The following is a 27,708-nucleotide window of genomic DNA, read 5'->3' on the forward strand; positions in this document are numbered from 1 at the left end:
TCAGGTTTCAGCACCAGCTAATGACTTGGCGGTTCACCCAGGCCTTTGCTGGAGTTTAATGTCAGACAGATGGTTGTAATTATTCGGATTGTAATCTATCTACTTCTCTTTTTTGCATTGTTTTTATGCTGTGGTTTTATGTTTATACATTAGGATTTTAACTTGTGAACTGCTCTGATATTTGCTTGCAATGAAAAGCAGGATAGAATTTTTTTAAATAAATAATGAATAAATATATACATTCTCTCAGTTGGATTCAGTTTCCCAGGCACACTTGCACAGGCAATGCACCACACACACTCACACACACACCCCATGTACATCACATGCATGTGGAAATCTTGTTCCACATTCACTGCTCTTTTCTCTTGCTCATCCCCACATCCCCCTTCAACACTTGCCTTTGGCCCCAGGAGCCCTGGTTCATTGGCCAGGATGGCCTCCATCTCCCGTACAGCATTCCTCAGGAAATGGCGCCGACCTCGATGCAGCTGCCCACTGTCAAGACACCGGTGAAAGCTTTACATGTCAAGATGACAGCCGCCCCATGCCCCTTCTATTGCACCATAAACATGCATTTACCACACACACCCCAAGCCATGAGGTGTAGATGTGTTGCTCTACTGGCCCCAGCAAACAGAAACCAGAAATGACAAGATCCTCTCCTCCTCTCCGGCGGTAAAAGCACAACAGTTATATATTAAATGACTTACAACTGGCAGTTCTCTTGTGACACCTATAATCGGTCACCTGAAGCAGCCACAGCACAATGGTAGGGCTGACTCCACCCATTCTCTTTGTGGCCCTGTTGTCTGTCCCTTTTTTCCAATGTGCTGTGGAGAGCAGGTTCCTAGGTGTGCCGCACAGCAGATGATGGAGCAGATGGATGGCAGGACCTCAGAAAAGTGGGGCTGCCTTTCCCCCTTTCTCAATAGGAGATTTATAGCACACTCCTATACACATGGGAGGTTAATCCCGCTGACTTCAGTGGGGCTTTCTCCCATGAAAGCATGTACCACAGTGGTGGCTAACCCCAATTCGGTGGCCTGATCCAGTCCCCCAAGCAATTTTTTTAAAATTCCCCTATATCCCATTCATTTTGGTGTAAAGCAGACACTGCTCTGGGGTGGGCAGCACCTGATGGGGATGCAAATTGCCCCCTTCCTAGTCATCAGATCAATCATTTCATGAGTGAAAAGAGTTTACTTCCTTATCAGTTTATCTGCATGAATCAGCTGATGGAGGGGAAAGTCTGTGAGCACATCTGCATGTGTGTGAGAGGGTGGACAGCACACACCCATTTTTAGCCACAACCACTGCCGGCATGCAGCTTTCCCAGAGGACTGGCTATGGGTCAATGCAGCCTGCAGGCAAAATAAACATAAAAAGGTGAGCCCCCCAGTGTACAAGACTGCAGTCTTAATGCAGAATATCTAGTGTATAAGATAAGAGGTCGTGACCCCAGTAACAAAAGGTGGCCTGGTGGAATATACTGAAGAAATAGGGATGATGAGGACATCAGTCAAATAGGGTTGAAAAATGTATGACTGATGGAGGAAAAGTATTAAGCAGAAGAGGTTTGTTTACCTTGCAAGCAAATCCCTGGGGCAGACAAAGCAATTAGCAAGGAAGGGAAGACCCATTCCTACCTGTTTGCTAAAGTGTGCTCTTTACATTCTTTGATATCAGCTACACGTTTTCCATAACTGTTGAGAAAGAGAGAGAGATTGAGCTCATAGTTCAACCCCTCCAAAACATTATGTTATATTGCTTCACCCATTTAAGTGAAGCCAACTTTGCACAAGGGCAAATTTTCTAAAAATGGGATGTTTTTAAAATTCATCGGTACACTGCAAAACCCTTAGCAGCAAAATAGCTATGCCAAAGCTTCATTGTCTCTTGTGATGTTTTTCAGGATGAGCCATGGCTCAGTGGCGGAGCCCATGCTTTGCACACAAAGGGTCCCAAGTTCAATCCTTGCCATTTGCAATTAAAAAGATGTCAGGGAGGTGGTCTGGGAAAGACCTCCATTTGAAGCTTTGGAGTGCTGCTGCCAGTCAGTATCAGCAGTACTGGCAGAGATGGACCAATAGTGCGACTCAACAGAAAGCAGTTTTAGGTGTGCAGAGGGTGAACAAATATAAAAAAAGCACAAGGCTCTCATTTATTTATTTTATCATACAGTAGGGCCCCGCTTCCTGGCGCTTCACTTCCCAGCGTCCCGCTAATGGGGCAGCTTTCATTCCCTGTTTTAAAGCCGATTTTTGCGCTTTTGTGGCATTTTTGTGTCATTTTCACGTGACGCGCCCCATTATATTCAATGGGGTTCCGCTTTACAGCAATTTGTGCTTTACGGCGGGGGCCCGGAACAGAACCTGCCATATAAGCGGGGCCCGCCTGTATTTATATTCTGTCTTTCCTCCAAGGAGCTCAAAGTAGCATACGTGGCTCTTTACTACCTCCCCCCCCCCCGGCATTTTAGCCTCACAACTTTGTGAGGTAGGTTAGGCTGAGAGTTGGTAACTGGACCAAGGTCCCCCAAGTGAGCTTTAGAGCCCCAATTGTAATCTGATATTCTAAAAACTACACCACTCTTGTACCTTTAACATTACTATAGAAGAAGAAACTTCAGCATGTGTGGTTTGTTTCATCTCTGAACCTACCAAACTTTGCCCATGGATTAACTCACATCTACATGTCAGTCACTCACCCTTTGATGCTGCTGAAAGCCTCCTCCGCCACTTTGTGAATAGAAAGCACTTCATCCCGTACCAGAGTGATGTAGAGTGAGCCACGGAGAGCTGCCCGCCACAAATCCAGGCAGCTCTGGGTAGAGCCCAGGCAGCTGTGGCACAGCAAGAACCCAACTGCAGGAGCAGAAGGTGGTCAATGGCAAGGGTAAGGAAGCAAAGGAGTCTGCCCTTCCTTGCGCAACATAGCAGCAAGCAGGGGCATCACTACTGGGGTGCGGAGGGTGTGGACTGCACCCGGGTGACACCCTGAGGGGGGTGACACCAAGAGCCGCCCCGCGCCATTGGCCGGCAAAGGAGCCAAGAAGCGCTCCGGGTTGGCGCAGCCAACTCCTCCTCGGAGGCGGGCGGGCGACACGCGCACGCAAGACCAGCCACCCCGTCCATGCCCTGGGAGGGCACGCGCTGGAGGTCCGCACCCCCCGCACTCCCGCTAGTGACGCAGCTGGCAGCAAGCCCCTCCCTGTCCCCCCTTTTCCAGGAGCAAAATTAATCACGAAAATTAAATGAAATGTGTTACAAACTGCAGCCTTTCTTGGCACAGAATGTTGTTACTTTGGTGCAAAATTTGCAGAGGAGGGGAAGTTAACACACAGAACGTCCATAGCTCTGCCTATGTCCATTGCAGCCAATGAAAATGGACTTGGACAGTTTCAGCAGCTTTAGGCTGTGGGAAAGGGGTCACTGCTGGAGAATATTTCTTGCTGAACTGAGCTGAGATTCCAGGCTTAGGACCATCCTCCCGAGCCTACCAGAACCACCAAAGAACAAGGTGGTGACTTACTTACAATCCATCGCTCAAGAACCTCCAGGGAAAGGTATTCACAGGCCATCTGGAAAGAGGAAAAATATAAAACCATGGTTTTCTGCCAACCTAAAACGTCACATCATCCTCTCCCTTCCCAACACTGAGTGCCTCTACTGAGCCATTTTCCTAAGAAGTCCGGAGTAGCAGAGGCCTTGCTGTGCGCCTGTGGAAATCATTTGGTGGAGCATCCAGCATCAAAGTCTGCTGCTGTTAACACTCTAGCTCAGGGGTGGGGGAACCTCAGGCCTTGGGTCCAAATATGGCCCTCTCTTGGCTGCCTGTGAGACTCTCCCCTCCTCTCAAGAGGAGACCCCATCTCTCTAGGCTACACACTTCACTGGCCCCGCTTCATACCTTCCTCAAGTGCCCTGAACTGTGATAATGCCACATGAACTCTCAACTTTTCTCTGGCTGGGATGTATCCTACTGTACAGAGGTATGAATCACATCTGTTGCCCTGCCTGCTTTTTTGTCTCTATGGGCCTGCTAGGGATGTGCTAGCATTCCATTTGCTTATTCTCAAAAACTGAGGATCAGATTTTATGTCGCAAGATTCCATGGCTATTTGTGAAAATTGACTTTTTAAAAAAAAAACTCTCTAAACATCATGGAAAAATGATAATTTATCAATATTTCCTTTAAAAATAGATATTTCCTTCAAATTATCGATGTTTTTTCCAAGTGAAAAAAATAGATCAGTAAAAGCAGCTGCAGGCAGATAAAGAACAAACTCGAATCAATGCCAGCCTGTCACGGTGATACAATGGTTTCCAATCAGCACCAGCCAACGGATCCCATCCACAGCCAACCTCTGGCTGTGGTCCCCACTCCCAAAGGCTGCCAACAATGCAGCCCTGAGACTGGAAAAGTTTCTCTATCCCTGCTCTAACTTAACTGCCCACAAAGTTAGAACTTGACACTGAGTGCATAACTCTGACATCACAATCAAGATCTGTCCATTCTGTTCAGGCCTGTGAGCCTGCAATGTATGCTGGGAAATGCTGAATTCTCTCACTGAAGGCTATATAATACAAATCATGTAGAAGAGGGCTGAGCCTGCATATACCATCTCTCTAAAAGGGATCACTGCTGATCCAGAATGAAGGGCCTGTAGCTTTAAGACCTTCCAGAAAGCCCAAATTTGGGCTGGGCTGGAGAGGTATAGAAGGTGTCACTGTCTATATATACACGCTCACCGTGTCTGAATTGGCAGGAGCTAGCATGCCTGCAGGGTTGCTGATCAGACTGAAGAGCTGGTCACTTCGCCACTGGTCAGCTGAGTGGTTTCGACGGGCAAAGAGGAAGTGCAGAGAAAGAAGTGCATTGCTAACAGCCTGGAAAGAGAGTTCCATTAGCAGCAGGAAGTGACAAAATGCAGAGAGAGAGAGAGAGAGAAGACAGAAGTGCCTGCATGAGGATAACTTGATTAGGGATTCTGGTCCTGCAGCTTGCCTACTTTCTCTTTTTCATTTCCAATCCTACCAGTCACTACCAACACCACAACTCCCCACACATGTCTCTCTAAACATTGTTTTTACACATTTGTGAACATTTGAGAAAAGCAAACAAGACCTTGCCAAGAATTGCAGCCACACTTGGGGACAACTAAGGCTGCTTTCAACCCAGACACAAATAGGGGTAGGGAATGTTGATCCTCTCCAAGCAGGTATAGTACCACATTCCTACCCAAGGAGCCATATTTCAGAGCACATGCTCTGTACACATAGGGTCCCAGGCTCAATCCCTTGCATCTGCAATGAAAGGGGTATCAGAGAGCAAGTGCTGGGAAAGATCTCCAAGATGCTAGGAGCCAATGCCAGCCAGACTATACAATACAAAGCTAGATGAGACAATGGTCAGACTCAGGGCTCATCTATACGGTGGTTTACTGTGTTTGGTGCTACTAGCATCTCCTTTAAATTTGCATAGTTCACATGACGTTACCAGTAAACAGAAGCTATCTCATAGTTTCCCCCCTGTAAATCTGTACTAATCGGATCCACTGATAATATGAAAAGGGAAGAAAAAAAGTCTTCACTCCCTTTCTCTAGTGCTTACAGACGCTTTGTTCCCATGCTTTTAGGTGGGTGTGTCAATCGTTCCCTTCTCCACATCCACTCCCTCCTCCTCCCTTTGTTCATTTTATTTCCTGTAGGCTGACAAGGAACTTCTGGTTGCTCTCCTCCATTCTGGTGGCCTTTTTATGTTGCTGCAAATGGTGTGTTTATTTTCTTTTTCCCCTACCTTGTGCGCAAAAGCATAACACTGCTCAAACAAAGATTTGTATTTCAGCTGTATCCTACCAGGAAAAACACAGATATTCACAATTCTGTTATTGTTTTTAAAGGAACCTACTGCAGCTGGTAGAACAGACTGAACATGCTTGGTCACCTAGCAACCAGAGGGAGCGGAATTGTATAATTAGAGGGCAGGGCCCCAAGGAAAAAGCAAGACTAATCCTTCTCAGAGGAATGTCTGCTTGTGTGAACAGGAAAAAGCAATTGGCAGCTAACTTTTGAGCAGGAACTGCAGACAATGCAAATGAAAATTGTAGGTAAAAAGTGTATTTCCTATGAGGAAATGCTCCCATGTAGATGAGCCATCAGTGCAAAGCAGCATAATGATACTGCATAGAAACCAATGCTCCCATCCTTGAGCACACAGCATTAGATGCAGGAAGAATGCATGTTACAATGTGGGTCAAAATCAGAATGTGAATCTGGGTGCACCAAATAGTTAATTAAGATACATCCTAATACTTAGATCCCTAGCATGGTGTCCTCATATGGCCTCCTTCAGTGCTCACCAAGGCTCCCTTCCCTCCTCTTTATTTTAATCTCACCTTGGTATGGGGTCCAAACTCCTCCATCAACTTGCGCAAGGGATTCTCATACTCCAGTATCATCTGACCCAACCGAGGGAAACTGGCATCACTGTAGCAGACAAGGATAGAGTCAGAGGCATTTGACAACAACAGGAACCAGCCTCCCTCCCTGACAGTGCCCACCCATTTCACTGCAACAGCATGAAGAGTGCTACAATGACAAGCCCTGAGCTCCAGAGAAACCTTATTGGGCCATTCCAGGCAACAACAAAAAACACAGATTATATTTCATAATGCTACAGTGCTAGACCCAAATGTAGTAGAGAAATATCTTGTCCTCCAAATATTGGGGGGTAGCCTTGCAGGAGAAGGGGTAATCATGGTGGTGGTGGTATGAAGGGATAGGAAGGGGCGATGGGGTGATGGGGTAGGGTTGTCCTTTTTGCTTCTCTTTTTCTTTCTTTCTTAGACAGAATACATGTGCAGTGCTGGAGGGGGGTAGTACACAGCTCAGAACTAAGGGACACAATAAAGAAAAACAAGGGGATTGCTGCAGCAGAGGAAGGATCCTGCCTGATGTTTCTCCTCCAAAATGAGAAACTACTATTTAGATTATTTATCAGCTGCTCTGCAGCCAAAGCTTTTGTAGCACTTTATTAAAATAATACAGAATAAAACAAATGATTTTAATTTGGATCTCCCACAACAAGCAAACATCAACTGAATATCTGGAAAGGCCTGTATCTTTGAGAGCAGATGAGAAACAGTAGGCTCAAGCTACAGAAAGGCATATTTCGGTTAAAAGTTAAGAACAATCTTCTAACTATAATAGCATTCAATAGCTGAATAAGTTGCTTATGGGCACTGTGTTATCTCCTTCTCTGTGCCTGCAAAGACAAGGCCAGACAGACACCTATAAGGACTGCTTTACGTATTAGGCATGTAAGGGCAAGGAAGTGGACTGAAGGAAGTGGAGTAGATGGACGCTGACCTGGTTCCATGGATCATCTCGTGGGCACAGTGGTACAGGCCAATCAGGGCTCTGCGGTCATCAATACGGGAAAGGAGTAAGATGACAGATGCATAGGTGACAATCAGGTCAAGATAATTCTTGGTGAAGTCATAATTCAGATGCTGCAGAAAATAAACAGGTTTTATCACACAACCACGGGAGTGGCTGTATACTACAGCCAGCATGGATTTTTCACATTCCAGAATGTTAAATTGAAAATACTCCCATGCATTTCTGATGCTTCCCATAACCTCATTTCCAAACAAAACCTTACAAAACATAGGTCTGAAATCAGAAACACTTGCTTAACAGCCCTCTAAGTTTTCATGGCGATACAAAAAACACTCAGAGAGAATCGAGAGTTCAAAGTGTAAAACGAGAAAAAAAATTCAGACCCCTGCTGGACTTTTTTCTGTCAGTGGTCTCATAATTTGTTGAAATTAATTAAAAATCAGCCATGTTCAGAGAATACCTGTAATGATCAAACCTGCCCTCCATTCCTCTTCCCTCCTATCCCCTTCCTTTTGCTACTTCCCTCCCCCTTCCTTCATCCCTCCCCCTCCCCCTTCCCCCATAGTCAGATTAGGATATTGTCCAAATACACAATCATGAACCAACCCAGATAGTCCCTAAATATGTCATTCATGAAGCTCTGAAAGACCCCTGGACTATTGGATAGTCTGAAGGGCATGACCAAGTACTCAAACTTTCCATAAAGTGTCTTGAATGCTGTCTTCCACTCATCCCCCTCCCTGATTCGTACCAGATTGTAAGCTCCCCTCAAATCCAGCTTGGTATAAATCTTGGCCGATCACAGTCGCTCAAGCATCTCCGTGATGCGTGGTAGGGGGTAGTTGTTGGGAATGGTGATCTTATTCAGCTCTCAGTAGTCATTACACAGGTATAACTCTCCATTCTTCTTCTTAAAAAACAGCAAAGGGGCCCCAGCCGGAGACTGGGAGGGTCAAATGAAGCCCCTCTTCAGGTTAGTTTCCAGGAACTCACTTAGTGCTTCCAGCTCCAGTTCCAACAAGGAGTATATCTGCCCTGCAGGGATAAGTGCCCCCGGCATCAGATTTATGGCGCAGTCGTAGGGTCGGGGGGGGGGAACTGATTGGCTCCCTTTTTGTCAAGCACATCCCAGTACTCCTCATGCTTGTCTGGCAGGACAACTCCCTCCTGCGGCACAACTCCAGCCACAACATTGGGGGAAGCCTTCTTCTGAGGTTGGCAGCGCTGATGGCAGTACCCCGAGGTAAACACCACCACCGCTTCATCCCAGAAAATTGTGGGACTGTGCTGAACCAACCAGGTCATTCCCAACACCACTGGAAAGCAAGGCAGGGAAGCCACGGAGAATGTCTCTCCACATGTCCCAGGATTTCCATTTCTAGCATCTCTGTCGCCCTGGTAACAGTCCCTGACTTTAAGGACCGCCCATCAATGGTCTTGACGAACAAGGGGTGCTCAAGCATTTGGGTGGGCATGCCATGCTCCTGAGCGAAGTCCCAGTCCATAAAACTTGACCAAACCCCACTCTTGATCATGGCACTGACCTGGATACTTTGCCCTGAAGGAAGAGTCAGTCGAATCAGCAGGTGAAGGGTGGGCTGTGATGGGAGGGGTTGCTGGTGTGGTCATGGTGTCTGCTTTGCTCCCAACTCTTTGGCCTCTACGAGAGCTGGGATTTGGAGTTTTCCTGCACCAGAGCTCTTTCTCCTTTGGAGGGGCATCCTCGGGCTAGGTACCCCCCTTTCCCGCAATACAGACATAACCCCTCCCTCCTGCACTTCTCCTTCTCCTCCTCCAACAGGCGTGGTCTAGCCCCTCCAATTTGCATGGGCTCTACCCTTGATGAAGTCGAGGCTCCCACGCTAGGCGGGAAATGGACATGGGGGAGATATGGGAGCCTGAGAATGTGGGAACTCCGCCCTGCGCTCCAAGCGGCAACCCTCAATCCGACTGTCTATCTGCAAACATAACTGGATCAGCTCCGCCAGGCTGAGGGGTGCGCACCAATTCATCCAGCACCTTCGGGCTAAGCCCATTCTGGTAGAAGTACAGCAAAGCCAGGTCATTGTATTCCACCTCCTGGGCTAAGACGCAAAACGAGTTAGTATAGATCCCCATGGAGCCCTTCCCCTGTTTCAAACTTCTTAGCTGGCAGGCGACTGTCTCTTTATGCTGAGGGTCACGAAACATCTCGGTCATGGCTGCGACAAAGGTGGTGTATTGACCCAAGACAAGGTCATTTCTCACAAGGTACAGGGTAGCCCACTTGGCTGCATACCCTTCCAGGAGACTGATGGTAAACGGCACCTTCACATCATAATTCTGAAACTCGGCTTGACGCACGCGTATGTATAGTTCACACTGGGCAAGGAACATGGCGAACAGGTCACTCTGGCCACCATAGCGAGGAGGTAGTCCCACTGGCACCATGACTTGGCTGGGTGGCACGGCAGCCGGTGCTGCGCCTGCTTCGGCAATCAGGGCTCAAAGGTTTTGATTCTCGAGTTGGGGATTCTGGATTACTGCCTGGAGATTCTGGACTTCAGCGTACAAGGCTTCGATGGTTCCTTGAAGTCCCCTTTCGGCAATGGCGCTAGCCTCCATGGTGTCAGTCATGGGAGTGTCGGTGATGGCTGAGTCAGGCTGTCCTGCCCAGAGCTTGAGACACAAGACGGTGGCGAGGCTTGGTTTAATTAGGATGATGGTTACATCCAAAGCAGTGCACTTCATAAACCTGGCTACTCTGACTCACTACTTTCCCTAGCTAAGCCACCTAAACAGTCTCTGCAGCATTTGGGGAGAATTGACTCAGCTCCGGAGTCTGAGTGAGCACCTGCTTAAGTAGGGAAGGACTTCGCCCATAACTGACGGCTCCTCCGCAGTTCCATCCTCTGAGAACCCCAATTCTTGCGCCTTCTCGTGCGGGGTGAGGGGGGCAACCCTCTGTCGCCCCACCCGACAGTGGAGTTTCGCTAGGTGATGGTGCGACCTCAGGGAGCGGGAAACTGGTTGGAAGGGAAGCTTTTGAAGTGCCAGGCGGGGATTCCGGCACAGGCGGGGTTGGCACGTGCGGAAGGTCACTTCCCAATGGTTCAGATGGGGAACTCGTAGACAGGGCTGGATCTGCCTTGGCAGGAGGGATTGGCGAGGAAGTCTGTGGACTGACAGAGTCCCCCCTCCTATAATGTCCCCAGGGACCTCGTCCTCATCTGACTCCTCTCCCTGATCTAACTCCCCTTGCGCCTGGGGCACAACAGTAAGGGCTTCTTTGAGGGCTACAAAAAGGCCTAGTTGTGAAGGAGAACAGGAGATGTATTCAAAATACTTTTTTAAAAAATGACAGAAAGAAGAGGAGAGTAATTGTTTGCCCTTTCCAGTAGTACAAGACTAGAAGGAATTAATTATTGGAATAGTGAGGCTCAGCTAAGTAGGAAAAGCTTCCACACTGCTAGATCATCAATGTACTTAGGAAGTCATGGAATGTAAATCTCCTTCCTTGGAAGTTACTTTTTTAAAGAATTGGATATGGCCCAGTCCCTCCCAATCCTCTGATTGTATAGGAGGAAAGACACAGGGCGATATACTAATGCATCCTGCCAGCTCAAGGCTTTCCACTTGCACAGTGGAGTTTCCCTCCCTCTCTTCCCCTGCATGTGCCCCATGTGCTCCCCAAATCTGCTCCAGAGGGTTGGGGGAACCCCTAGAACAGATTTACTGGGTGCAGTGGGAAGACAGGAGGAAAATACTCCATTGCACAAACAGAAATCCTTGGACTGATGGAACAATTGCTTGAGCACTACATTGGATTTCACTCCATTCCCGTCATTAATGTGTCTGCAAACACTCAAAATCCAAAAAGTTTAAATTATAATCTATTTGCACATATCACAGTTTCTCTCCCAAGAAAAAAGCAGCTTCAGAGGAGAGGGATTTTCTTCAGGAAAAGACATGGGAAGAAAGGTTACATTTCCCTCTCTTCACACTGAGGTCGTGATCTGGATCGCTCACCCCCATAGCTAGATATGCAAGCCCCAACGTTTATTGCATTGTGCATAACATTTATTTCACTTAACACTAGGCCTGTCAGAAGTAGCCTTCAAAGCTAGAGCTGGGAATTTATGGATCCATGCTTGGCTATTATCCCTTGTGATAAGTTACTCAGGAAAAAAAAAGACTATAACCTCCTCCCAGTCTCTGGGGAGATTCTGCCCAGCCAAGTAGCCCACTGACAATAAACACTTCTAGGTGAGGCTTGAGCTTTGCTTAGGCAATGGTCAACATTGACCTTTTCTGCTATAGCTTGTTCCTAACTGCTGCACCCCCTGCTTCCCACCCTCTGAAGCCTCTCTTCCCACCCTATGGACTCTCAAAAGAATGCCTATGGGTATGGCCCATAATATATAACGTCCACAGTTTTATATCCTTAGCAATTCAGAAAAACTATCTGTACTATGCTAAAAGCAATGTCCATCTGTCTTTTACCCATCAGTAACTAAGACATCCGTACTTTATTCAAAAGATACTCACGATGTCAAAGTGGCACAGGCTGGCATCAATAGTGTTCAGCAGTTCGTAGACATGGTCCTAAAGGAGAATAATTAGCACTAATAGAGCTATTATTGTAAAGAACTGGACTAACTCTTAGTCTGTCCTATAATAACATTCTGCATTGTCACTGTTATTTCATTACATCCATAGATCCCCTGTGTTGGAACTGCCTGCCATGCACTGGCCCAGATTAGGGATCAGACTAAGTGCATTATGGAGGAGGAATGCCTAAAAGCTGCAACTGCTCACTTCTTCACAGCTGTCCCCTCACCACTTCTCCATTTCCCCCCCCCCCAACACCCCCTGCTTCTGATTAATTTATTTTTACTATATTACATTTACTATATTCCCCCCTTTTCCTGCAAGGACCTCGGTGTGATGTATGTGGCTCTCTCCCTCCCCATTTTATCCTCACAACAACCCTGTGAGGTAGGGTGGGCCGAGAGAGAGAGGCTGGCCCAAGGTCACGCATGCCAATTTAAACCAGGATGGCCCCAAAGATCAATCCAAAATGAAACAGTTTCCCTTTCCCCACTTTGTGTCCAGAAAGAGCTCTATGAATCTGTTCTGATTTTGCTCAAGACTGCCATTGATGACGCTGACAGATGTTCATGTTTCTGTCCTTGGACATTAAAGATCTACCTGATTATGCATTCAACTGTAAACTCTGTGCAACATTAAAACAGACATGAACACTTAATCTTTCTTTTTTAAAAATGGTTCCTTCAATTCCTGAGAAGCTGGCTTTCTTATTAAGCACAAATGTGTCAGGATTATTTATTTGGCTGCTATCTTTGTTTATTTGGCAAACGACCTCTGTCCACAAATGTGACTACTTTCTCATTTTAATTCTATTTCGGTATACTAGAATCTATATTCTGTTTTTTCTGAATGTGTTTTACATTGCAAGGGGATGTTGTGCTTTTTAAAAAAACACTTTACAGCATGGACTCACGGTAATCTTACATTAGTCTTTCTCTCTGTCTCAGCCTATATTACAGCATTGTTGTGAGGATCAACTGGTGGAGGGGGTGCTATGTATGCCACCCTTAAGTCTTTGGAATGAGGACTGGATAAAAACCTTGGAATGTTGTTTGTTTACTATGCATTTGGACAATTCTTAAGATAGAACCAAATTTTGCATGATGGTTCCCGAGATCAAGGAACAGGTTTTTGTCTGTTTGGATATAGTTGGATGCCATTTTGAATCAATATGGTGGACTGATCCTTTCATAACTGCTCTGATTTTAACCACTGATTTCAAAACTGCACTTAGCTTTTGATTTCTTAGAATTCCCAAGCACTTTTCAAGTTATAACTTTATTATTATTATTATTAACACCTGCTGAAATGTCCTCTTCCGTACAACTGTGAAAGGTGCAGAAGCCTGGTCTTGTTTTTCATTTGGCCATCCTAGTCATTCTATGCACCCTTGAAGGACTGGGCTTCTGACCTGTTAAGACTCTGAAATAAGGCTGGCACTCAGATGAAGGCATCTCTGCCATTCCCACACAGGGGTTAAGACAAACTGTACTTACTCTCCTTATGAAGTTTTTCAAAAGGGCAGAAGACTTCTCCAGTCAGAACAGGGCAAACCTAAAGCAACCCCATCAGCAACATCTCAAACCCTATTAACACTCACCCGGAATTCCATTACATCCACAAAGGTCTGATAATAGGCAGTGAGTGCCCGGAAAATATCTGCTTTCTCCTTCTGTACTGGACCTAAATGTTGCTGTAAAGAAGAAAACAGAGCATGAACAGGCAGGACTAATCACCAGCACAGCCTCATTCATCTGGGGAACAGAGCAGAGCCTTTTCAGTAGTGGCTCCCTGGCTGCGGAATGTGATGCCTAGAATTATCTATCTGGGCCCTAAACTTGTTTGTTTCTACAATCTTTTTAAAGAGTTGGGCTTGTTTTTATTTTAATCTCAGAAGGATTTTTTTAAAAAACACCCCTTTGATTAAAAATACATGTCCAGAAATACATGAAACTGAAGGGAAAAGCAATGGACCAGATAAACCAGAAACAAAACACAAAAACTATTGGATTAATTTTAGTTGCATGCTAGCTACTTTTAAGCTGGCTCCTTCTGCTTTTTTTCCTCTCATTTTTAAAGGGTCACATTACAGCCATTTTATTTTTGTTTTGTTAAATCATTTAAATGCCATTTCAAAGTTGTTCATCAATATTTATCATTTCCAAGTCTGACACTGCAATCCTAAACACAATTGCTAGGCAAAAAGCTCCACTGAAAACAGGGAGAAATGATTCAGAGTACGCTTGCAGAGGACTGAGTTGTGGTACAAACTATTTATATCGCAGCCTGGTTCCAGGTCACCTAGCAGTAGCTCAAAGTCTGTCCAGATTGTTTTTATTGGGCAACAAATACACAACTGTTATAGCCCTACACACAATCACACAAGAATTTTAAGTGCTTAAGTGCTTTTAAGGTCTTAAGTGTCACAGATACCTGCTGGACAGTACCTGTGACATCACTGAGAGGAGTGACCCAAGTCCATTCTCCCCTGCCCGCCCCGTTTTTACATTTTCTTTTTTTTCTAAAGAGACTGCAGCTCTCAGCTTCTTCTACCTGAAAAGTGATGAACATCATCAAGGCCCTCCCCCATGCAGGGGTGTAGTCATCCAGGGTCTCGGGGGGGGGGTCTTAAACCCCTTACTTTTTTGGGAGCAGGGTCCCTATGTCTCTAGTATCCTACAAGCCAATCAGCATGAAAGGGGAGTGTGTTAGTCACTGGGAAAAGTCTTCTAACATGCTTCCTTGTCGTTTCCTGCTGATTGGAGCCAATCAGAGTGAAAGAAGGCGAGTCAGCCACTGAGAAGACTTCTCAATAGCTAACTCTCCCTTTTCCTGCTTATTGGCTCCTGTTGTGGTGGAAGAAGGCCTTAACAAGAATCTTTCTCAACCCATCAGCAGAAAAATGGGGGCGGAGTGTGGCTGTGATTATCATGAAGGGACCCTGCACTTCTGAATTTGCCACTATACTACTGCCCTCATGTGTACAGGAAAAGGACATAGCTCAGAGACAGAGCACAGGCTTCATATGTACAGTGTCCAGCAACTGACAGGTACAGTTGAAAGGACCTCAGGAGATAACAGGGCTAGGAGAGGAAAGGCGTCTCTCTGAAATCCATCGAGAGCCACTAACAAGTAGTCCTTATCTAGGTGGACCAATGATCTTGATTCAGAATAAGGCATGTTCATATGTTCATGTGTATCAGGGCCATAGCTCAGTGGCAGAGCATCTGCTTTGCATGCAGACGATCCCAGGTTCAGCCCTTCACATCTCCAGGTAGGGCTGGGAATGCCTCCAATCTGAAACCCTGAAGAGCTGCTTCCAATCAGCATGGACAGCCCTGAACCAGATGGGCCAACAATCTAACTCTGTTTAAGGTGGAGTCTTATGTTCCTATTAGTCATTGCACTAGTATTGTATTATGCAGCCACGAGAGTGGCTGTATGCTGTAGCCAGCATGGATTTTCCACATTTCACCATATTAAATTGAAAACACCCCCATGCCATTCTGCTGTTTTCCATATATAGAGCTCCAGTCGTCCCTCTTCCCAGAGAATTCTGGGGATTTTGGCTCTGTGAGGGGAATAGAGTGTCTCCTAGCAACTCTCAGAACCCTTCACAAACTATACTTCCCAGGATTCTTGGGACGAAGCCATGACTGTTTAAAGTGGAACAAATGTCTGGTGTGGATGTGGCCAAGGACAGCTTTGGTTTAAATTTGGGTGGGAGACTATCTGTGTCTGCTGTAGAATAAAAAGACGAGGGGAAACCCAAAAAATAATGATACTGTTAACAGTGTTGTCCTTTTGGAAAGGAAAGGAGCTTTCCCTCTGCCCAGTGCCCACCTACCCAATCCCCTCCCCTTCCCCCTCCTCCCTGCGCTTCCCCCAAGTCAGTTTCACCTATCCTAAGCATGATTGCACAGGAGTAAATCCCAATGAACTCAGTAAGAATGCAAATGATCAAACCTGCCCTCTCCTCCTCCTCCCTCCTATCTCCTCCCCCTACCTGCTAAAGTAAGACCACCACCACCAAACATACAAAAAATGTAATTCTCCATCTTTGGAGATGCAGTCCCAATTGCAGGTGTTGCCACCACTCACCGTACGCTCAGAGGCACATGTTACCAAATTCTTCAAAGCTACACAGGAAGTAGATTGGACTGTGAAAGACCAGCCCAAATTGTGTTTGCATTTTTACAAATTTGTAGGGCAATACAATATCTCAGAGAGGAAATCAGGTCTCTTGCTCCCCTGGTGCATTCACTATAGCTGCCCAATTTCCCCACTTTTAAAAGTTTGATAGAAATATCAGTTGGCTACATATATGTTCTTAAACCGCAAGGGGTTTTGGGGTTTTTTTTTTTGCCCATTAGTGAATCCTAGTTAGTAAGCAGCTTTGGGGTCATTTGTAAAATGACTCAATCCCTTAGAATGTACCCAGAATGGTTGCAGTTCTCATAAAAAAGCTGCTCTTATTTAAACCAACAAAACAGCAAGGCCAGCCTTCTGTTGCCAGGAGCACAACCTGCCCAACTCCCAGTTCCTGCTCTGACCCAGGGTCTCACCGTGCCACTCCGTGTGTCCAAGTTGGGAAACTTCTTGTTGATGTATTTGATAGAGGATTCCATGGTCTTCTCGGTTAAGAACGTTGGCTTGCTCCGGGAATCCATACATGTCTGTAGAAGCACACAAAGCTGCATTCAGGGCTGAACAACACACAATACCAATTTATGGGAGCTTAACTGCACTCTTGGTGTGTGCATGTGTGGATTGGTTAAACCATCCCTCCCCATACCGTGCATTCCCAATAAATTTAATCCTCTGCTCCACCAGCCTGCAATTAAAGGGAAATGACAATACGAATTGCAAGCAACAAAAATGAAGTTAGCTTCATGTGCAGTTAGGTCCTTCCTTGCCTTCAAATATGCAGAATAATTAGGTCCCTTGCCTGTTTTCTCACAACAGTTAGGCCCATCTCCCCAGCACTCGGGTAACCTCTTCCCTCCCTTAGAAATACATGGCAGGGAGAAATGGTAACACAAGGAAACCAGTGGCTGGATGCTGCAATGTCCAAGGACATCCAACTTCACAATTCTTAAGCAAAAGATCTTTAGTAAGCAGACAGAGTTTATTGTAGTGACCTAGTGAAATCTTCCAACAGTTATCTCCCATGTGTTATGCACACTGAACACCAGTCTGCCACAAGACAAGGTATGCTAAAGATTATCAGTTTCTCCGATGCCAAGTGATTCAATTTGACTGCTTCATCTTTGCTCTCAGGATACTGTTATGGGTCTCCTATCAGAGCTCTGCAAGTATAGAAGTATCCGGGTAGATTGTCCTGAGGCAAGTCCTCTTAATAGAACTTGACAAAAGACTATTGATAGCCTGTAATATTCAGGTGATGAGTTTCAATGGAAACTAAGATGAAACTAAGGGGAACAGCTGTAGCACTAGGGAGACTGAAGAAGACCTGCCCTAGGACTGAGTATCTGAGCATCTGGGTGCTTGCTGCTTGCTCCTTTGGGTTGCTGTCTTTTGAGACAGCTCAAGTCCCTGGTAAGTGTTGCAAGGACTGGGACCCCCTGCCTGACCCTGGCTCCAGAGAGAGACTGCAGTTAATTGTGCAGCCTCTTGTATCAGCTCCTGACTGGGCCAGGAGGCACAAAAGCCCAGCTGCCCTTGGGTGCTGAGTCTGCAGCCGGTGGGGTCGCCACTGAAGGGGTGACACCAAAGGGCATTGCCCCTTGGGGATCCCATTAGGGAGTCTCGAGGGCAAGGATGCTACCCTCTTCTATTTCTTTCTTTCTAACCAATCTGGAGAAGGTTGGGGTATGGAGAGGGTGTATGGCTCGTGTGTAGTTCCTATGAAGGGTGAGAGCCTGTGCAGTGAATTGAATGACAGGAGAAAATTGCCAGATGCCTTCAGAGTGAGAATCTGTAACTGGCAAAAGGCTAGCCCTCCCTGGGTGCGAGACAGAGGGGGAGTGCCCAGTGTGAAAAATATTGAGTGGGTCTGACTGTTCCTAATTCTCGCAGAGGCCTACTGGGATAATTGGCTCAGGTAGGTTTTCTTGCTGGGCTCTTGTTGGGTCCATATCAGGTGTTTAGGAGGAGCCTTAGTAAGGAGGGACATGGGTGATGTCACCCCAATTTCAGTGATCACAGGTAGAGGGAAGTATAGCCATGGGGAAGTGGTGAATTACCATAGAAGACAAGGGCAAGGCTATCTATGCCTTGCTGCCACTCCTCTCATGGATGGGTTCCTTGTTGCTCATCTGCTATGCCCAGTGGCCTGTGTGTGTTGTTGTTTAACACCAGATCGGTACACAATAAGACCACACTCATCCATTATTTGATCATGGATGAAGGTGCTGATTTGGTGTGCATTACCAAGACCTGGGTGGGTGAGCTGGGAGGAGTTGATCTGAACCAGTTTTGCCCACCTGGATACTTGGTGCAACACCACCACAGGCTGTAGGGATTGAGGGGGAGGAGTTGCTGTGGTCTACAGAACTTCCATCTCTGTCACCAGGAAACCACTCTGTCTTGGAGCTGTCTGCGAGGGCCTGCACCTGGTGTCGGGCCAAAGAGACAGTAAACTAGGGTTGCTGCTGGTGTACTGTCCACCCTGCTGCCTGGCAGCTTCTTTGACTGAGGTGGTGGAAGCCATCTCAGCTGTAGTATTGGAGGAGCCCAGAACAATAGTGCTGGGTGATTTCAAAGTCCACACTGAGGCTGCCTCTAGTGTTCTGGCTCAGGACTTCATGGCACCCATGATGACCATGGGGTTGTCTCAAGTTGTCACCGGCCCAACGCATAGGGCAGGGCACACCCTCGACTTGGTTTTTGCTCCAGATGGAGGAAGGGGTGGTCTGGAGATAGGTGATGGATGTCACCCCATTGTCATGGTCAGATCACTTCCTAGTATAGTTTAGACTTATGGCTCCGATCCTTCCCTGCAGGGGTGTTGGACACATTAAGATGGTCTGCCTCCAGTGAAACAAGCTGGATGATGGCTAGAGCACAAGTGGCAAAAGACGTGCTGTGAGGCTGATCGGGCATGAGTAAAACATAACTGTGCCTGTGTGGTGGTGAGGGCAGCGAAGAAGGCCCACTTCTCTGCCACCATTGCATCAAGTAGCCGTCCAATGGAGTTTTTCTGTATTGTCATGGGTCTGTTGACATCAACACCAGGAAATGGAGTTTTAGACCCTTTCGAGGCCCACTGTGAATTGTTTGCAAGGCACTTTGAGGGTAAAATTGCTTGCCTCTGTAGCAGTCTAGATGCCTTCCACATCTACTGTAGTCCCCAATGAGATATCCAGTGCAAAGTCTGCTGCAACTTGTTGGGAACAGTTTCAGTTGTTGCGGCCTGATGACATAGACAAGGTGCTTACGATGATGCAACTAGCAACATCTCCTCTCAACTCTTGCCCTTCTTGGCTTATTAAAGCTTGCCAAGAGGGTTTGACCAAGAGGATCCAGGGTGTGGTCAATGCATCATTGTGGGAGAGAGTGGTTCCAGCCACCCTGAAAGAGGTGGTGATCAGACTGCTCCTGAAGAAGCCCAGCCTGGACGCACTAGTCTGCAACAATTACCACCCAGTCGCAAATACCTCCTTCTCAGGGAAGGTAATTGAGAGGGTTGTGATGTAGCAATCACAAGTACTCTTGGATGAAACAGATTATCTTGACCCATTCCAGTCTGGGTTCAGGCCTGGTTATGGGACTGAATTGGCCTTGGTGCCCTGATGGATGACCTTTATTAGGAGAAGGACAGGGGAAGTGTGACCCTGTTATTCTTACTTGATCTCTCAGCAGCCTTTGATACCATTGACCATGGTATCCCTCTGGGCCAACTTGGTGAGATGGTTATCGGAGGCACTGTTATACAGTGGTTCCGATCCTATCTCCAAGGTCAGTTTCAGAGAATAGCATTGGGCAATTGTCTTTCAACCCCCTGGCAGTTGTGCTGTGGGGTGCAGCAGGGTATCATGTTGTCCCCCATGCTGTTTAACATCTATGCGAAGCCCTTGGGAGCGGTCATCAGGAGATTTGGGGCAAGGTGTCAGCAGTACTCTTATGATACCCAGCTCTATTTCTCTGCAACGTCTGAATCGGGAGAGGCCCTGGACTGCTGCCTGGATTCAATGGTGGGCTGGATGAGGGCCAATAAACTGAGTCTGAATCCTAGCAAGACAGAGGCACTGTGGGTTGGTGGTTCCCGAGTTCGGATAATTGGTCAGTTGCCTGCTTTGGATGGGGTTGTACTCCCTCTGAAAGAGCAGGTCTTTAGTCTGGGGGTGCTCCTGGATCCATTTTTGTCACTAGAGGCCCAGGTGACTTCAGTGGCTAGGAGTGCCTTTTACCAGCTTTGGCCGTTTCTGGACTGGGATAGCCTGACTACTATTACCCATGCACTGGTAACCTCCAGGCTGGATTACTGTACTATGTAGGGCTGCCCTTGAGGTAGGTCCAGAAGCTGCAGCTGGTGCAAAATGTGGTGGCGAGACTGTTGACTGGGGCAGGATGTCACCAACATGTCACCCCGCTGAAAGAATTGCACTGGCTGCCCATTTGCTACCAGGCCAAGTTCAAGATTCTAGTTTTGATGTACAAAGCCCTATACAGCTTGGGACCAGGACACCTGAAAGACCATCTTATCCCTTATATACCCAGTCGATCACTGCACTCTACACGTGAGGACCTCCTGCAGATACCATCATATCAGGAGGTCCGTTGTGTACAACATAGGAAATGGACCTTTAGTGTGGCGGCACCTACCCTGTGGAAGTCCCTCCCCTTAAATATTAGGCAGGCGCCATCTCTGTTATCTTTTTGGCACCTATTGAAGACTTTCCTCTTTCAACAAGCCTTTTAAGTTGAGACCTTAACCCAGTTTTTAATAGTTTTTAAACACTGATTAAAACACAATGTTCTAAGCTTTTAAAAAAATGTTTTAAAGATGTTTTGCTTTAATATATTTTAAAGTCTGTTTTTATGATGTTTTAAATTGTTTTTAGTGCTTTTGTTTGCCACCCTGGGCTCCTGTTGGGAGGAAGGGTGGGATATAAATCAAATAATTATTAAATAATAAGATGGCCCAGAAAGACAGCAGTGATAGGCAGGTATGACACATTCTGATCCCCCCTCCTCTATATGGGGGGAGGAGGTAAACCAGGTATAAGAGGTATGTATGCAGGTGTGTGTATACAAGCAGGAAACAAAAGGACAAGCTGGCAGCTTTTGCAGGAAGACTTAAAACTGGAAAAGGTGAATACAAGCTGCTGAGATTTCTTCCTCAAAAACTGTACATCGAACAAATAGTTCCAGGTAACTTCTTTGCTGTTGTTTAATGAATGTATAACCTACCTTTCCAAACAGCTGAAGGCAACTAAACAGAGAAAAACACATTACATAAAAAACTATAAAATGCTAAAATCAGAATAAAGTTAACACACTTAGAAATTCAATATAAAAATGTCATGTTCCTATAAGCTAGTATGCATAAGAAGGGTTGCATTGCTTTTTGATACCTTGACGGCTGGAACACACCAATCAGCCTTTCTGGAAAAAGACTACTGGGGCTAAAACGAAAAAGGTCCTGCTATATCCTTGGAGACACCTACAACTGAAAATAGTAGAACCCCTCAGCAGGGCTTCTCATTATAATTGGTGAGTATGCAAAGACAAGGTCCCTAAGCTAAATATCCCTAGTTCAGGCCCTATAGGGCTTTAAAGATGAAAACTGGCACTGGGAACTGAGACCATAGTTCAGTGATAGAGAATTTGCTTTTTGTGCAAAAGGTCCCAGATTTAATCGATGGCATCTTCAGAGATAGCTGGGAAACACTCTCATCTGAAACCCTGGACAGCTGCTGCCGGTCCGTGTAGAAAATATTGAACTAGATGGACTCTTTGTTTGACTGTATAAGGCAGCTTCCAATGTACCTATGAGGCCAAGTAGGTGCACAAAGGAAGCCAGGTCAGTCATGTAGGATGGTTTATTTATGGCCCCATATTAAGGCCTGCTCTAGTCTTTCACCAACAGTGATGTGGCTTTTCTGGAAAATTTTGAATTGGGAAATTTTCTGGAAGGTTTTCCTATGCAAATTAGGGCAATTTGCATCATGTAATTTTCTGATGTCCTAGAGAGTTATCTAATTGAGGACATTTATTTTACTTCTATTTAAGTAAGCAAAGCTAAAGACTTTGACACTGCCAAGCTTGCCTAGTATTTCTTCACAATTGGCATCCATTCATTGTTACTAATGAACCTACAAATAGTAAAACATTCCAGGGTAAAATAAAGTACTGGGGTTTTTTTCCTACAGGCCGTTTTCTGCTCCACTTCACTGTTAGCCAACAACAACAAAAAAAGAGGTCACAGTCACCTTGTACAATCCAGATACCTCAGAACACATTTATGCAACCCTCAGATTGAGGCACTGATAGGGGTGGATGGATCCAATGTGCTGGTTCTGGGTGGGCAGCTGATTGTCAGATTGCTTGCTTCACTCTATGCCCTAGTGCCAGTTCTTGAGCATCAACCAACACTTAAGTAACCACACAGCCTTCCAGAGAGTTGGACAGTTTGGCATAGCAAAATGTCAGTCTGCACACTGACGAACTGGCAGGACTCGCCACATATCCAGACTCGACCTACATTCCCTCAATGCCCTCCTCAGATTAATTTCAGGGTCTCTTGAAGCCTATTATTTGCACAACCATCCCAGTCATCAGCAGCCACAAGAAAACATTCAAACTAATCAAGCTGCATTTGTGCTGCCACCATCCATCAAAGGCAGGTCTCATCACTACTCCAGGTTTATATGGTGGATAACAAAGCCCCAAATGAGCTGTTATTTTCTAGGACAGCCTGCACGACTCAATAACCCACCAAGCAGAATCAGCCTCATTTTGTGACCTGCCAGTTGCTTGGCAACTTCACCTGTCTTCACAATTCCACAGAGGCAGCAAAGACACCTGGTTCAGACTCATAAGCATCTGTTGGGCTATGTGGTAGACTACCTTGGCCTGATGAATCCCAAGGTGGACCAGGGCAGCTTTATTTCTTAAAAAAGCCATCACACCTCAAATCTGCCTCACAGCCCTCCTCTAAATTTCCTATAGGTTTGGGGCATACTGATGCTATTCAGAGGTAAAAAGTACTTCAGTCTGTGTAAGACCAGAAGTACTTCTCTCATGAGAAGGACTCTGCCTGCAAATTCAATGGATTTCTCAAGGCTGAGTCCTGCTCAGTTGAGCTCTGGGTAAAAAAACTGGTCACTGGGCCCCAATTAAGTATTTTGGTATCCATTATGGATTTGAGGAACAGGAATACATATAAGGAAGGAAGGAATGCCAAAGAGACAGAGGCTTATACGTTGAGAGTATGCTGAAATTAACAATCAAGTGTGACAGGTGCTCCAACTGATTCACATTACATAGAAAAGAAAATGTAACCTGAATTAACAGGAAAATTATAAGTGTGTATATGGGAATATGGCTGTGCATTTCCTGCTTCCTCAGTTGGTGAAAAGTTACAGAGGCAGCACAGGTGAATTTACTTTCCTTCAGATGAGAAGTCAGTGGAGACTTACGGTGTCTCAGTATGGCCCCATCTGCACTAGACATTTCAAGCTCTCTTATACCACTTTTAAAAGTCATGGCTTCCCCCAAAGAATCTTGGGAACTAATTTGCTAGGGTGCTGAGAGCTGTTAGGAGTCCCCTATGCTCCTCACAGAACTACAATTCCCAGAGTTCTCTGCGATGAAGGATTGATTGTTAAACCATTCTGAGAACTGTAGCTCTGTGAGGGTAACAGGTCTGCTAACAACTCTCAACAACCTTCACAAACTACACTTTCCAGGATTATTTGAGAGAAGCCATGCCTATTTAAAGTGGTATAATACAGCTTCAAATGTATGGTACAGATGTGGCCATAGTCTATTTTTATGTCAAAGTTGCAACAGTACTATAAAAAGAAAAAAGGTATAATCATTACATAAAGTAAAAAGATATATTTGCACAATAATCACATATTTGAAACCACTTACACACTTTTGATTATACCATTTGTTATAATTATATATACTATATATACTGTTCAACATTATATTCTGTTTTGTTACACCAAGAACATAATAAAGAGATTCCATTTTTAATAACATGATTACTAAATCATTTTCCTTCCCTTACACTAACCATATTGATCAGTGTTGGCACATTGATTTTGGCCGATTATCCTATGAACAGCTATTAATAGATTCATAATCATTTCCTGCTAGGGTTACCAGGTCTCCAGTTTTTGGCCAGAGACTCTGGTTTTTGGGGATCCTCTCCAGGTCTCCTGGTGTGTCACCCCAATCTCTAGACTCTTAGCTTTCATTTTTTAAAAAGTAAGTTTCTAGGTGGTCTGGTTCAAGAGATATACACCAAAATGTTGGCTACCTCCCCACTCCGCAACTTCTGTTAGTACTGGCTGCTCTAATCCCCACCCTTTCAGGTTTTTAGCCAATAAGCGAAGTCAAGGTTGTGATTGATGAGAGGTTTGCTGATTGATGAGAGATTTGCTGAAAACAGTTTCCTTTTCCTGCTTGTCTGCACATCAGAAGTTGAGTTAGTGTATAACTTTCAGCAGTAGCAAAATTGCCTTTCTACAATAATATAGCAGGAAATCTAGAACTGAAGATCACAGCAGGATCTTGGTAGGCATACACACACAGTAAACAATTTCAATTATGATTATAATAAAAGTGTACATGCAGGATTTTTAATTACTTGCAAAAATAGCATGTTACACATTTTACCTTTCGAACAACATTTTACCTTTCAAACAACATTCAAAATATGAAGTTCATATAAGTTCTTAAGTTTTATTTTGTATTATGTTCCATCTTAGTTGTCCCTTTTTTCCTTATTTAGTAGAGCTTTTGCAGCCAGTGTTTAGTATATCATGGAATTGTTCATTTTTAATAGATTAATGCATAAATATATTATTATTCATGGTATGATTGACCATTGATTTTAATGCTGTGTATATGTATGCTTTTACAGATTGCCCTTGATAAAGGGTTCTTTTCACCCAAAATGTATCAGGCAGTGATAAAAACATTTTTGTTTCCACCTTTGGCTTTTCACTGGCAAGGCACTTTGAGGGTTCCCCCTCTACTTGTTTGCGGTACTTTTGGGTGCCTCCCTCCTTGCTTTTCCATCATGCTTAATGACATCACTAGGGCCCGCCCCGGAAATCTCAAGGTTTCAGATGCTTCTGACCTGGCAACCCTATTTCCTGCTCCTCTAATAAGACCAAATATTATAAGCAATAGTAATAGTTACTTTGTTAAAAAGTAGAGTATAAGTGGAAGCAAACTGCAGTCACTTCTGTGAGTCAGCAGATTCATAACCTCACATCAGATCCTCAGCGATGATGAACCCCATGGCATATAGCAGGGGTTCCCAAACTGTGGTCTGTGGACCACTAGTGATCCACAAGCTTCATTCAGGTGGACCATTGCATGTCTGTAAAGAACACTTACAATTTAAATTGACTATTAAGTGGTCTGGCAAGACCCTCAGCAATTTTCAAGTCATTCATGGGGGGAAAAGGTTTGGGAACCTCTGGCATACAGCCTTCATCCGTCAGCCAACTCACAACTCTAGAGGAGGAGGAAGGAACTAATCTGCCATAAGTACAAAAACAGCTATGGTTAAGTAAACACTCACCTCTCATACCACCCCATCCCAACCTTGCCAATGCCCATTCAAGGGACCACCTGCAGCAATTTAAGAAACATTTTCGTCAAATCCCAGGTTCTAATACAAGAGGCACTTTAAAGGTAAAACCATGGTGACCAACCCATCCACAGGAATCAGAGAGCAAACTCACAACACCACTAATCTACATGTGTACATTTTTAATAGAGATCCTCCCCTGGTTCACCACCATCACTTCAAGCTATATGAAATGCAAGTGTTGTATGTGATGGGACCTGAAGCAGTTTGCAAGGGTTATTCACAACCAAAGCCAGAGGAAAGAAGGTGCTATTGACAATTCAGTTTTAAGCTGCGTTCAGATCTGTTGCTGGTCCTGCAAAAGAGGAAGCCTCTGAGAATCCTCAGCCAACACCCACACAGACCAGGAAACAGCTGCTTGTGGTGTCTCCTTGTTTGCTAAAATACTTTGAGTGACTCTAAGGCTTCAGCCAGTGGCATTTTTGTTTCCTTCCACTCAGACCTTCTACAACTACCAGATAGAGAAACTGAACAAGTGGCTCAGTTCAGCACAGTGGACAAAAAGTGCAGGCTTATCTGGGTTCAAACACCCATGAAGATCATTGGATGACTTTGGACCCATTCCTCCCACTCGCCTGACCGGCTAATTCCTAGGGTAGCTGTGCAAAGAAAGTTTCTCCAAGCTCCTCAGAAGGAAGGTGGGATACAGATGTGACATATTTATAGCAGCTACCACATTACCCTCTGCCTACTGAACATGTATTTAGTGTCAACAGTGAACTAGGAGCAGAGATCACAGAGGGGGAACAGTTCCTACCAAGACAGTTGATATATGTATAAGATGGGCAAGACCAAACACAGACAGGTAGAAAACAGACAAAGAGGGATAGTGAGGAGTATCCAGGCTGTAGTGGAGAAGTAGGCATGAAGGAGGCTCAGGAAAGACTGTGCTTTTAGAAGCAAGTCTTGAAGAGAAGGAGGAAGTCATTGAGCAAATAAAGAAAAGAAAGCTTTTGGTTGGGGGTGAGAGAAGGGTTTTGCTAGCATGACTGAAGGCAAAGAAGTGGGACTGGAAGGTGGAGAAAATTGGGATAGACTGCAGATTCAGGTAAGGAAGTATTTTCTTATAGAGCAGTGGCTCTCTAGAACCCCTCATTTCCTCCATTAACTCCGCTAGGTCCACTATCCTCCTCTTTTAAGAAAACACAAACCATGAACTCTTCCTAACAATCCATATTGGGAGATGGAAGGGGTGACCACCATTTTCACAACTAGGCTCAAATAGAAGCTGTGCCTTCTAATCAGCGAAGAACTGCTACTACTAGTACTTCCTTAAGCCACGAACAGTAACCAGGAGTCCTGATCTCTAGCCACCCACACCCCTGGCCCCAATAATTTTCTCTTCTTGCCCCAAGGCAGGAGTAGAATAGGACCAAACCCCATGACTTCCTCTTGAAAGCTAGGCATGGATCTGTTCCCCCCACCCCCCAAATATGAAGCCCAACAATGGGTCATATCAGCTCCTACCTTCTTGATGTTGTACATGCGAACAAGGACCCCCTTGCCCCTCTCATTGAGGATTGTCAGCTTCTCTGCAAATTTGTGCTGGTACACAGAGGACAGAGACATCTCCTTGTAGAATTGGTAGCTTCCCTTCGTGCTTCACTTGATGCAAGACCTCACAACCTGCACAAGGGGGAAATTTATAATTTGGAGTAGTCACACCCAGCAACACAACAAGCTACACAACACCTGTGTTGCTACTTTCTCATTGGGTTGCCAGCCGCGTTCAAGCAAGCTTCGCTCCCAGCACTTCCTCCCTGAGAAGTGGTGAACACAGCTTCCCTTCTGGGGCTGGGACTTCCTGTAGCTGGGCTGCTTAATAAGCACAGCTGCTCTGTTGCAAAGCAAAACATCTACGGATCATGGCAGCTTTGGGCTGTTGCAGCAAACCTCTTCCTACCAAACAGT

General features: G+C 45.5%; 1 protein-coding gene across 3 annotated transcripts in view; it reads right to left on the reverse strand.

Moving 5' to 3' along the window:
* NCKAP1L (NCK associated protein 1 like) overlaps positions 1–27,708 on the reverse strand; it is an 87,414-nt gene that overhangs the window by 59,455 nt on the left and 251 nt on the right. The window contains exons 2-12 of one of the 3 annotated variants that reach the window (XM_061614555.1): positions 27,265–27,423; positions 16,562–16,672; positions 13,597–13,689; positions 11,934–11,990; positions 7,374–7,516; positions 6,401–6,491; positions 4,755–4,892; positions 3,535–3,583; positions 2,711–2,867; positions 1,650–1,706; positions 402–498 (exon numbers count right to left, since the gene is read on the reverse strand). In XM_061614555.1, the coding sequence (XP_061470539.1) occupies positions 402–498; positions 1,650–1,706; positions 2,711–2,867; positions 3,535–3,583; positions 4,755–4,892; positions 6,401–6,491; positions 7,374–7,516; positions 11,934–11,990; positions 13,597–13,689; positions 16,562–16,672; positions 27,265–27,366 (1,095 nt within the window). In that variant the 5' untranslated portion in view covers positions 27,367–27,423. Of the gene's footprint in view, positions 1–401; positions 499–1,649; positions 1,707–2,710; positions 2,868–3,534; positions 3,584–4,754; positions 4,893–6,400; positions 6,492–7,373; positions 7,517–11,933; positions 11,991–13,596; positions 13,690–16,561; positions 16,673–27,264; position 27,708 lie in introns of those variants that run through there. The other 2 variants (XM_061614554.1, XM_061614556.1) reach the window with 2 other exon arrangements.

The sequence above is a fragment of the Rhineura floridana genome, chromosome 3 (assembly GCF_030035675.1).
Source record: "Rhineura floridana isolate rRhiFlo1 chromosome 3, rRhiFlo1.hap2, whole genome shotgun sequence".
Classification (NCBI taxonomy): Eukaryota; Metazoa; Chordata; class Lepidosauria; order Squamata; family Rhineuridae; genus Rhineura; species Rhineura floridana.